General features: G+C 41.9%; 1 protein-coding gene across 1 annotated transcript; it reads left to right on the forward strand.

The window, feature by feature from the left end:
- The first annotated feature begins 125 nt into the window (after positions 1 to 125).
- Positions 126 to 5,941, forward strand: LOC110498743 (NAD(P)H pyrophosphatase NUDT13, mitochondrial-like). Its single transcript, XM_090211868.1, has 5 exons — positions 126 to 132; positions 4,087 to 4,184; positions 5,218 to 5,329; positions 5,535 to 5,683; positions 5,918 to 5,941. Exons 1-5 carry the CDS (start codon positions 126 to 128, stop codon positions 5,939 to 5,941), a joined length of 390 nt encoding a protein of 129 aa, XP_090067994.1.
- Positions 5,942 to 13,337: the final 7,396 nt, after the last annotated feature.

Consider the following 13,337-nt stretch of genomic DNA (forward strand, 5'->3'; position numbering starts at 1 on the left):
AACATACTTTTAGGTAAATTGATTGTGGTTTTACTGCATTGATTTAATCATGTTCTGAACGAAATGTTTCCTAGTAGAACTCAAGACGCTATAAACGCCTTTGCAGGCTCTGCTCCATTGGAACCATGGCATGTGAGCAGAGTTGAGCGGTTGGAAATCTCGATCATGGACAAGCAAGCACTGGTCTGGCACTCCATGCCCTTTCCTACGTCTCCTGTTTTTAGGCTCACATGGGGGGAAAAAAACTGCTGCTCCAAATTCGCTCCATTCATTAAAGTTTACCGAACACCCATCTATTTTTGTGACTACCTTGACCTACCAATTAGTTTTTTAAGTATTGAAACCAATCCATACGGATTTGAATGAAAAGTATTTGAATAAACAAAAGGTGAATGTAAGTGGTGATATTTTCAAATAGGCTCCATGTTATATTAAACAGCATATAAACCATATAAATAGGGCAGGAGCCAGACAGGGAGCCTAAGAACAAATTATTTATTTAGGTTATATTATTTCAATTCTCAAAGCTATAGCCTACAAAGTAATACATTGTGATGCATTTGCGATTGCGACACAATAGACTGGTTGGGACATAAAGTGTTCAGCATCTAAACACTTTTTATTAAATCATTATAGTATATAAATTGCGCATATAGGATGTGACTGACTTAGAATTAAATATAAATTAAGAGAAAAATGACCTATTAGTGCCTTTGAAATCATTTTGGCCTGTCTGTGGCTTCAGGGTCACACGATGGTATCTGGAGAACAGCTGTTGGGGGATCGTCCAGGGCGCCACATACACTTGAAGCAAATATCCAAACCGAGAACTGCAGACAAAAATGCTTTATGCTACTAAAATCAGTGAAACGTAGGCTAAACTGACAACGGAGTGGAGCGCAGAAATCTCAACTAGCAAGCAAGTCGCAGCAATAAAGAACGAGAATGGGGGGAGAATTCTGGCAGGGGGGAGATTTTCGGCACAACACTTGTCAGCAGCGGAGAATATCATCTCCACACTTGAAGAGCAACTGGGGATGCTAAACACCCTTTTGGCCAGGCTGGGCAGAGTTGTATTTATATTTTTTCTATAGGTAGGCCTAAATGTTTATAGGCAAAATAACCCAATCAAAACAGAAAGCTCCTTGAACATGGGAATATGCCAGACCTATTGGGACAAAATCAATTATGGCCTGTTGTATAGATAATAGAACGAAAATTAAGGAACGTTTAAGAGTTCAGATTTTTTGTTTATAAATACTTTGCTACAATGATACCCTTAGTTATCTACCCACCTCATTCCTTTATTTTAGCATGTGCAAGTAGTAAGTACACAATCATGCTTTTGGGATACTCGTCTTTTCGGATTCCACAATGATTATTTAGTTGTGAACTCTACATCACCGCACTCCCTCTCTTGATATTGGTCCTCATCTTGTTAAGTCACCTTGATTTAGCACCTGTGTGTTTTATCAGTTACTTAATGAAAATATAAAGCGAACTCCATGACTAGCTAAAAACAAGGGGCTATAGCAGAACACGAGTAGACTACAAATGCATGCTGGGGCAGGCATGCCCTGAGCTCGTGAAGTGAGTGCTACTGGAGCGAAATTGGAGCCAGTGAGAAAGCCAATGCTCCAGCCTTTGGGAATCTCGCTCCACCCACCTGTCAAATTGATCAGGCCCTGCTCCAGCTCCGCCCACATACTCTGATTGGAAGTAGCCCTCCCTGGTCAAGCCATGACAGTGCTACAAAGACAGTTTCCACTATCATCAACTTTGTCTTTCACTTGGATCCTTTTTTTAAATTATTAGATTGTAGTTCAGTCAGTTCAGTTCACCCGCAGATATACCACACCCATTTTATAAGCACACCGTAAGTTAAATAACAGTTGAATGGGATTTGTTATTTAATTACATTCATGCTAAAGTTATGGCATGTCTGATTTAGGCTCCTGAATAAGATAGAGGATGATGACGCATGTCGAGCAGCATTGCAGTCTGGAAGTATTTTCCCTGTGGCATGGAGGTTAGAATTGAGACTAAGACATTATACAACAATAAGAGCACCCTCCCACTTCCCGAATTTCTCATTTGAGAGTGACATTATTGTAATGATATAAAAGAAACGGGCATTTCTTGACATGCACAACTTTCAACAGAGATTTATATAGCAACACAAACTTGTAGGTTGCACAGCATGGGAATACAGTGCCTTGCGAAAGTATTCGGCCCCCTTGAACTTTGCGACCTTTTGCCACATTTCAGGCTTCAAACATAAAGATATAAAACTGTATTTTTTTTGTGAAGAATCAACAACAAGTGGGACACAATCATGAAGTGGAACGGCATTTATTAGATATTTCCAACTTTTTTAACAAATCCAAAACTGAAAAATTGGGCGTGCAAAATTATTCAGCCCCTTTACTTTCAGTGCAGCAAACTCTCTCCAGAAGTTCAGTGAGGATCTCTGAATGATCCAATGTTGACCTAAATGACTAATGATGATAAATACAATCCACCTGTGTGTAATCAAGTCTCCGTATAAATGCACCTGCACTGTGATAGTCTCAGAGGTCCGTTAAAAGCGCAGAGAGCATCATGAAGAACAAGGAACACACCAGGCAGGTCCGAGATACTGTTGTGAAGAAGTTTAAAGCCGGATTTGGATACAAAAAGATTTCCCAAGCTTTAAACATCCCAAGGAGCACTGTGCAAGCGATAATATTGAAATGGAAGGAGTATCAGACCACTGCAAATCTACCAAGACCTGGCCGTCCCTCTAAAGTTTCAGCTCATACAAGGAGAAGACTGATCAGAGATGCAGCCAAGAGGCCCATGATCACTCTGGATGAACTGCAGAGATCTACAGCTGAGGTGGGAGACTCTGTCCATAGGACAACAATCAGTCGTATATTGCACAAATCTGGCCTTTATGGAAGAGTGGCAAGAAGAAAGCCATTTCTTAAAGATATCCATAAAAAGTGTCGTTTAATGTTTGCCACAAGCCACCTGGGAGACACACCAAACATGTGGAAGAAGGTGCTCTGGTCAGATGAAACCAAAATTGAACTTTTTGGCAACAATGCAAAACGTTATGTTTGGCGTAAAAGCAACACAGCTGAACACACCATCCCCACTGTCAAACATGGTGGTGGCAGCATCATGGTTTGGGCCTGCTTTTCTTCAGCAGGGACAGGGAAGATGGTTCAAATTGATGGGAAGATGGATGGAGCCAAATACAGGACCATTCTGGAAGAAACCCTGATGGAGTCTGCAAAAGACCTGAGACTGGGACGGAGATTTGTCTTCCAACAAGACAATGATCCAAAACATAAAGCAAAATCTACAATGGAATGGTTCAAAAATAAACATATCCAGGTGTTAGAATGGCCAAGTCAAAGTCCAGACCTGAATCCAATCGAGAATCTGTGGAAAGAACTGAAAACTGCTGTTCACAAATGCTCTCCATCCAACCTCACTGAGCTAGAGCTGTTTTGCAAGGAGGAATGGGAAAACATTTCAGTCTCTCGATGTGCAAAACTGATAGAGGCATACCCCAAGCGACTTACAGCTGTAATCGCAGCAAAAGGTGGCGCTACAAAGTATTTACTTAAGGGGGCTGAATAATTTTGCACGCCCAATTTTTCAGTTTTTGATTTGTTAAAAAAGTTTGAAATATCCAATAAATGTCGTTCCACTTCATGATTGTGTCCCACTTGTTGTTGATTCTTCACAAAAAAATACAGTTTTATATCTTTATGTTTATGCTTTTCTAGGGAATTTTTACTAGCCACCGTGCTTCTACACCTGCATTGTTTGCTGTTTGGGGTTTTAGGCTGGATTTCTGTACAGCACTTTGTGACATCAAGAATGTAAGAATGGCTTTATAAATACATTTGATTAAATTTGATTGATGTTGGTAAGAGAACATCACTACATATAACACATTACTTCATGGCATCACTGTTAGAATAGTAAATTCCCATTTGAAATAACAATCCATCTCATTCTCCAATTAAATTGTCCTCTGTGTCTCATGGGTCAGAGTTCAGGTTGACACATTGTCTCTCTGTGTTGTTGTAGGGTCTATAGAGCAGGTTGATGTGGAGAGGCTGTGTGGAGGAACCTTCATAGACCTGAGGAAAGCCTTCTTCCTACTGAGAGGGCCTGAGGCACCCCTTGTAGCCAGAGTGGATATTTGAGTCAAGTCTCTCCAATCTAGTATTGTACTGTATCGTGTGTGTCTCTCTGTGTGTTTGCTCTTATACCTGGGTGTGTGTTTTGATCGTCAGGGGCTTCTGCAGCTCCACTTGGCTGCCCGCCCATAGAAACCAGTCTGGCAGTCCGTGTGTGTCAGCAGATCTCATAACACGACGTGAAAACGTCACACTTCTGCGTTGTCGTGCTACTGTGCTGTTTGCGACTTCTTCATAACTGTTTGATCAAAACTCTGCATTTAATACATTCCCATAAAGCCCCCTTTAATGGCTCAAATAGCCGACCAATCATTTTATTTTACCTTTATTCAACTAGGCAAGTCAGTTAAGAACAAATTCTTATTTTCAATGACGGCCTAGGAACTGGCCTGTTCAGGGGCAGAACGACAGATTTGTACCTTGTCAGCTCGGGGGTTTGAACTCGCAACCTTCCGGTTGCTTGTCCAACGCTCTAACCACTAGGCTACCCTGCCGCCCCGTCTGACAAGGTACCCTGCCGCCCAGACTGAATCATGTGGTAATTGAGCAAGTTGAGGAGACTAAACTACTTGTAATAACTCTGGATTGTTAACTGTCATGGTCAATACATATTGATATAACAGTAGCTAGGGTTGGGAAGAAGTCTGTCCATAATAAAGCTCTGCTCTGCATTGTTTTTTGTGAGAGGTATTGACATGTTGAATGCACAAGCTGTCTGTTTGAACTACTGGTACACAGCTCGGACACCCAAGCATACACTACAATAAATGCCACCGGAGGTCTCTTCACAGTCCCCCAAGTCCAGAATCTGTTGTGAATGTATTGTAATGTTTAAAAAAATGTATAACTGTCTTAATTTTGCTGGACCCTAGGAAGAGTAGCTGCTGCCTTGGCAGCAGCTAATGGGGACCCATAATAAATGCAGTTCAATGGGGCTTTGGTCATGAAATATGTAGTTAGTACATTACCCAAGCTGAGAGAAAAGTAATTTCGTCGTCTATTTCGTTTTCTTTTACAGATGTTTTCGGTGGTGATCGTACAAGTGTCTGATGGGAAAAGGTGTTTCCTGGTGAGGCAGTCCTTCTTCCCACTGTGGATGTACACTGCACTGGCAGGCATCTGTGACACGGGTGAGTCTCACATGTCACACATTTTAAACTAATGAAGCATCTGTATTGACTATTTATAACATGTCTATTACATACAAATATACGTCCCAGCTGTAAACAGCATGAGCGATGTACCTTACTTATCCATAACTGTACTCGTTAAGACTATTATATTACTGTTAGCGTAAGAACTGGTATAGGTTCCTGAATGTGTTTCCCGCAACAGGTGAGCCCATGGAGGAGACACTCCGCAAGGAGATAGCTGAGGATGTGGGGTTGGAGTCTATCCCGTACTCAGGCTCTCAGCACTGGCCCTTCCCACAGAGCTCCTTCATGATGGCCTGTCACGCCGCCGCCAACCCAGAAAAGACACAGGTAAGTCAGTGGCTGCCTCTCTACGCTAACCCTCTCTGTGTTGAATACATTCATGTCGCTTGAGTGTGTGCAAGACATCTAGACGAAGCCTTATCCACAGGGCCGGACTAATGTAAATCTGGGGTTCTGGGCAATAATATTTTTTAGGCCTGTTTCTGGGCCGGTGAAGATAACATTTTTGCGTTCTAAAGATAATTTCCTGCAATTCTACACATTTCGCCATGGTTAATGCAGGTATATGCGACAGTATCTGAGTGACACATAACACATAGTGACACATATTGAAACATAACAAAATCAGGTTGGTAACCCAGCTCTGCATATCCATGGTTGTAGATTTTGTGTCCAAGAACTGCTAGATCCCTATTTGTTTTAAATCATTTTTTGTTCATTTCATTTTTAAAGCGAATTTGAGATTCTACTTGTAATGAAAAGCGCTATATAAAATAAATATATTATTATTAAAATGTTCCTATGCCAATACACAGTGTATATTGAAACAGGATATTACATGTTGAAAACGGAACTAACGGTGGTTCAGCCTTCATGAAGTCCAAGAGGCTCTGAAGATCAAGGCACCACCTTGGAACAACAAAAGAGGGTTCTGGGTTCCACCAAGCTACGCCATAGCTAACAGGCTGAACCAGGAATGGACCGATCAACAACCTCTCAAATCAGAGCAAGATGGGTAGACGGCGGACAGCATCAAATCTGCAAATGTAACATACCAATGATTTTAAAAGATCAGGCAGCAATACTGTACTTTGTTAAGTGCTTGGTGACATACACAGATGGGATGATAGATTTTGATAAAACCAATGAACATTCCGGGGTCAATAACAGACACTGCGAGGACCAGTGAACAAGAAATACATCTCACTTGTGTAAAAATGTATGTGCGATAGGGACTTGCTTTAATTTTTGACATGTATTTCAGTAATTAATTGAATGCCTTTAAATGGCTAGAATAAAATGCTACATTTTTCTTTCGTATTCAAGATTGCCATATGTAAAACACATTTTTGCATACATTTCAAGAGATTCTGCAGTACTTTTGTATACTTTTTTGTCCTGATGCAACAGGACTACAACCCAAAAGACAGAAGTAAATCAACAACAGAATGGCTTGAACAGAAGAAAATATGCCTTCTGGAATGGCCCAGTCAGTCCTGACCTCAACCCGGTTGAGATGCTGTGGCATGACCTCAAGAGAGCAGTTCACACCAGACATCCCAAGAATATTGAAACAGTTTTGTAAAGAGGAATAGTCCAAAATTCCTCCTGACCATTGTGCAGGTCTGATCCGCCATTACAGAAAACGTTTGGTTGAGGTTATTGCTGCCAAAGGAGGGTCAACCTGTTGTTAAATCCAAGGGTTAACATACTTTTTTCAACCTGCACTGTGAATGTGTACACACGGTGTGTTCAAGACATGAACAAGACATGAACAATTATAATTGTGTGTTATTAGTTTAAGCAGACTGTGTTTGTCTAAATGTTATGACCAATTAATGCAGAAATCCAGGTAGTTCGAAAGGGTTCACATACTTTTTGTTCCCACTGTATGTGCACCCCGTGAATTGCATTGCTCTTTCTCTCTCGCTCTGCTGTGTGTGCATCTTACTAGCTGTCACTCAAATGGCGAGGGGCTGAAGCTCATTGGTTGAAACTCAAGTGGTTAATAGCTGGCCCACGTGGCGGAAAATGTTGCCGGACACAGCTTGTGGCTAATTGAGGTAAAACAGTAATTCTGCTCATAGATTATGCGGGAGGTTTAAAAAATACTTACTATTCGTGAAAGTTCCGGAGCATGTTTTAATTGTTTAATTGTTTCATCACTTGTAATTTTTTTTTAAAGTTTGAAATATCCAATAAATGTCATTCCACTTCATGATTGTGTCCCACTTGTTGTTGATTCTTCACAAAAAAATACAGTTTTATATCTTTATGTTTGAAGCCTGAAATGTGGCAAAAGGTCGCAAAGTTCAAGGGGGCCGAATACTTTCGCAAGGCACTGTATCAGCTGTATGTCTGTGATGAGCATGAGATAAAACTAACTAAAAATAGATTTAGAGTAGTAGATTAGTTCACACACCTTGCGTTGGTGAAAGCCTTGTGAGCCTGTAGCCCCTTGGAGCAGATGGCACTCTTGAGGATGGCTCTGATCTGTGTCTCATCCTCCAGGGTGGCACACAGCACGTTCTCCATGATCCTGTCCATGTCGCCTTTGTGCTCCACATAGACCCGCATCAGATCATGCTTCTCATCCTCACAGTTCTTGTAGGACTTCTCAAAGTTCAGGATGTCTTGCTGTGTGATTTGCAAAGAGAAAGCAGTCTCCTATGACATAACTGTAATCATGTCCAGGCCTGAGACCTGAATGTATCAATCAATCAAATACCTTTTTACAACAGCTGATGTCACAAAGTGCTGTACAGAAACCCAGCCTAAAACCCCAAACAGCAAGCAATGCAGGTGTAGAAGCACGGTGGCTAGGAAAAACTCCCTAGAAAGGCCAAAACCTAGGAAGAAATCTAGAGAGGAACCAGGCTATGAGGGGTGGCCAGTCCTCTTCTGGCTGTGACGGATAGAGATTGTAACAGAACATGGCCAAGATGTTCAAATGTTCATAGATGACCAGCATGGTCAAATAATAATAATCACAGTGGTTGTAGAGGGTGCAACAGGTCAGCAACTCAGGAGTAAATGTCAGTTGGCTTTTCATAGCTGATCTTTCAGAGTATCTCTACCGCTCCTATTGTCTCTAGAGAGTTGAAAACAGCAGGTCCGGGACAGGTAGCACGTCCGGTGAACAGGTCAGGGTTCCATAACGTGTAGGTATGTACGGCAGGACCAAATCGGAAAGATAGGTAGGAGCAAGCCCATGTAATGCTTTGTAGGTTAGCAGTAAAAACTTGAAATCAGCCCTAGCCTTGATAGAAGCCAGTGTAGAGAGGCTAGCACTGGAGTAATATGATCCATTTTTTTTTGTTCTAGTCAAGATTCTAGCAGCCGTGTTTAGCACTAACTGAAGTTTATTTAGTGCTTCATCCGGGTAGCCGAAAGTAGAGCATTGCAGTAGTCTAACATAGAAGTGACAAAAGCATGGATACATTTTTCTGCATAATTTTTGGACAGAACATTTCTGATTTTTGCAATGTTACGCAGATGGAAAAAAGCTGTCCTTGAAACAGTCTTGATATGTTCGTCAAAAGAGAGATCAGGGTCCAGAGTAACGCCGAGGTCCTTCACAGTTTTATTTGAGACGACTGTATAACCAACAAGATTCATTTTCAGATTCAACAGAATATCTCTTTGTTTCTTGGGACCTAGAACTAGCATCTCTGTTTTGTCCGAGTTTAAAAGTAGCAGATTTGCCAACATCCAGTTCCTTATGTCTGAAACATAGGCATCCAGGGAGGACAATATTTGGGCTTCACCATGTTTCTGTCACGACTTCCGCCGAAGTTGGTCGCTCTCCTTGTTCGGGTGGTGTTCGGCGGTCGATATCACCAACCTTCTAGCCATCGCTGATCCATTTTTCATTTTCCATTGGTTTTGTCTTGTCTTCCATCACACTTGGTTTCAATCCCATCAATTACATGTTGTGTATTTAACCGTCTGTTTCCCCTCATGTCTCAGTGATTGTTTGTTGTATGTTTTGTGCAAGTCATGTTCTGGTTTGCGACGGGTTTTGTCCCGTTTTATATTATTTTTGTATATATTGGTTTTCAGAGTTTATTTTAGCATTTATTAAACTACTCAGTTTATACCATGTTCACTCTCCTGTGCCTGACTACCTTGCCACCAGTACACACCCATTACAGTTTCATAAAAATGTACAGCTATGTGTCGTCCGCATAGCAGTGAAAGTCAACATTATGTTTCCGATGTTGACTTTCACTGCTATAGTGAAAACAATAGTGGTCCTAAAACGGAGCCTTGAGGACAGTGTTAATTCATAGTAATTTTCATTTAAGGCTGCAGAATGTGAAAACTCTGTAAGGCGGGTGTAAAGACTTACCAGGCACTGGAAAAAAGCTGGTTAAGAAATCTTGACTTGACTACCTTAAGAAACATTGTTCTCCAATAATCTTCCGTTACGATATTGGTCAGCTTTTGTCTTTGTCACTCAACACTGCGTACATCTTCCCTATTTCGTAACATAGCAAGACACCAAACAGGACATAAACTGATCATAATCAGAGACCTGCTCCTCCTGATATATAAAACAAGGTTTGAAAGGTAAACAAACATTCACACTATTTTTTTAGGTTGGCTTGCCAAACTGGAACTTGGCAGTGGCTTGCTCGTCACCTGGTGCTCATATCAGGGTGGACTTGTAGTGAGACTTTATAATAACCTGTCGAACGTCTGCTTCTGATGCGTCCTTTGTGACACCAATTACATCATACGGGTTTGACATCTTGTACAGCATCTCACACTGATCCATTAAACCCATATCTGCTTCCCCTAGCATGTCAACAATGTGTGGGAAAGCTGTCTGCCACCTGAGCTGAAGGGAAAGCCCTGATGCTCAGATACTGCCAAAATGCTCCGTCTAAACGCAAATACGCCTAGCATGCGACACAGTTCTGGAAACATTTGGAACTTAACTTTCATATGTGAGAAATATTTTTTCAAATACAACCAATACACTTACTGTACGCAGTTTAGGAAAGTTACACCCGGCTATATTTTGAGAAACACCAGAAATGTGGAATGGAATGGTTCTATGGAAATGCTAGCGCAAGGTAAGAGGATGTGTTGTAGCCTAGGCGGTGCAACTTTGCTAAACTGCACACATTAAGTATATTTTGTATTTAAAAGAGTATTTCTGGCTTATATGAAAGTTAAGTTCGAAAGGGTTACAAAACCGTATTGCAAGTAAGGCATATTTGTGTTTCTCCTTCACCCAAATCTAGACAGCTGATGTTCTGAAAGAGCTGCAAAATCTGGATACTTACAAATCAGCTGAGCTAGACAATCTGGATGCTCTCTTTCTAAAATGATCCACAGAAATTGTTGCAACCCCTATTACTAGCCTGTTCAACCTCTCTTTCGTATCGTCTGAGATCCCTAAAGATTGGGAAGCTGCTGCGGTCATCCCCCTCTTCAAAGGGAGAGACACTCTAGACCCAAACTGTTACAGACTTATATCCATCCTGCCCTGCCTTTCTAAAGTCTTCGAAAGCCAAGATAACAAACAGATCACCGACCATTTCGAATCCCACCATACCTTGTTGTCCGGTTTTCCTGCAGTCTCCATGGCGGTGCCACAGGGTTCAATTCTCGTGCCAACTCTTTTCTCTGTATATGTCAATAATGTTGCTCTTGCTGCGGGCGATTCCCTGATTCACCTCTACGCAGACGACACCATTCTGTGTACTTCTGGCCCTTCCTTGGACACTGTGCTATCTAACCTCCAAATGAGCTTCAATGCCATACAACACTCCTTTCGTGGCCTCCAACTGCTCTTAAACGCTAGTAAAACCAAATGCATGCTTTTCAACCGTTCGCTGCCTGCACCCGCACGCCCGACTAGCATCACCACCCTGGATGGTTCCGACCTAGAATATGTGGACATCTATAAGTACCTAGGTGTCTGGCTAGATTGTAAACTCCCCTTCCAGACCCATATCAAACATCTCCAATCTAAAATCAAATCTAGAGTCGGCTTTCTATTCCGCAACAAAGCCTCCTTCACTCACGCCGCCAAACTTACCCTAGTAAAACTAACTATCCTACCGATCCTCGACTTCGGCGATGTCATCTACAAAATAGCTTCCAATACTCTATTCAGCAAACTGGATGCAGTTTATCACAGTGCCATCCGTTTTGTTACTAAAGCACCTTATACCACCCACCACTGCGACCTGTATGCTGTAGTCGGCTGGTCCTCGCTACATATTCGTTGCCAGACCCACTGGCTCCATGTCATCTACAAGTCCATGCTAGGTAAAGCTCCGCCTTATCTCAGTTCACTGGTCACGATGGCAACACCCACCCGTAGCACGCGCTCCAGCAGGTGTATCTCACTGATCATCCCTAAAGCCAACACCTCATTTGGCCGCCTTTCCTTCCAGTTCTCTGCTGCCTGTGATTGGAACGAATTGCAAAAATCGGTGAAGTTGGAGACTTTTATCTCCCTCACCAACTTTAAACATCTGCTATCTAGCCCACCCAATTTACCTACCTCATCCCCATACTGTTTCTATTTATTTACTTTTCTGCTCTTTTGCACACCAGTATATCTTCCTGCACATGACCATCTGATCAGTTTTCACTCCAGTGTTAATCTGCTAAATTGTAATTATTCGCCTACCTCCCCATGCCTAGTTCTCTTTTTTTCTACTATGTTATTTACTTGTTTATTGTTTACTCCATGTGTAACTCTGTGTTGTTGTCTGTTCACACTGCTATGCTTTATCTTGGCCAGGTCGCAGTTGTAAATGAGAACGTGTTCTCAACTTGCCTACCTGGTTAAATAAAGGTGAAATAAAAAATAAAAAAGCTTCAATGCCACACACCACTCCTTCTGTGGCCTCCAACTGCTCTTAAATGCTAGTAAAAAATGCATGCTCTTCAACCTATTGCTGCCCGCACCTGCCCGCCCGCCTAGCATCACTACTCTGGACGGTTCTGACTGAGAATATGTGGACAACTACAAATATCTAGGTGTCTGGTTAGACTGTAAACTCTCCTTCCAGATTCACATTAAGCATCTCCAATCCAAAATTAAATCTACAGTCGGCTTCCAATTTCTTAAGAAAGCCTCCTTCACTCATGCTGCCAAACATACCCTCGTAAAACTGACTATTTTACCGATCCTTGACTTCGGCGATGTCTTTTACAAAATAGCCTCCAACACTCTACTCAGCTAATTGGATGCAGTCTATAACAGTGCCATCCGTTTGGTCACCAAAGCCACATATACTACCCACAAACTGCGACCTGTATGGTCTCGTTGGCTGGCCCTCACTACATATTCGTCACCAAACCCACTGGCTCCAGGTCATCTATAAGTCTTTGCTAGGTAAAGCCCCGCCTTATCTCAGCTCGCAGGTCACCATAGCAACACCCACTCATAGCACTCACACCAGCAGGTATATCTCACTGGTCATCCCCAAAGCCAACACCTTCTTTGGCCGCCTTTCCTTCCAGTTCTCTGCTGCCAATGACTGGAAGGAATCGCAAAAATACTGAAGCTGGAGACTTATATCTCCCTCACTAACTTTAACCATCAGCTGTCATAACAGCTTACCGATCACTGTAAATAGCACACCCAACTACCTCATCCCCATACTGTTATTTATTTTGTTGCTACTTTGCACCCCAGTATCTCTCCCTGCACATCATCATCTGTACATCTATCACTCCAGTGTTAATGCTAAATTATAATTATTTTGCCACTATGGCCTATTTTATTGCCTTACCTCTCTAACCTTACTACATCTGCACACACTGTACATATATTTTAATATTGTGTTATTGACTGTATGTTTGTTTATCCCATGTGTAACTCTGTGTTGTTGTTTTTGTCGCACTGCTTTGCTTTATCTTGGCCAGGTCGCAGATGTAAATGTGAACTTGTTCTCACCTGGCCTCCCTGGTTAAATAAAGGTGAAATAAAATGTAAAAAAAATCCATAAAA

This window comes from Oncorhynchus mykiss, chromosome 20 (assembly GCF_057628025.1).
Source record: "Oncorhynchus mykiss isolate SJ-2025 chromosome 20, ASM5762802v1, whole genome shotgun sequence".
Classification (NCBI taxonomy): Eukaryota; Metazoa; Chordata; class Actinopteri; order Salmoniformes; family Salmonidae; genus Oncorhynchus; species Oncorhynchus mykiss.

Bases quoted from the DNA above. Each gene is read 5' to 3' on its own strand.
- LOC110498743 (XM_090211868.1), top strand. The intron at 5,330-5,534 runs GTGAGTCTCACA...TTCCCGCAACAG, and splicing joins GGCAGGCATCTGTGACACGG to GTGAGCCCATGGAGGAGACA. The intron at 5,684-5,917 runs GTAAGTCAGTGG...TGGTTAATGCAG, and splicing joins CCAACCCAGAAAAGACACAG to GTATATGCGACAGTATCTGA.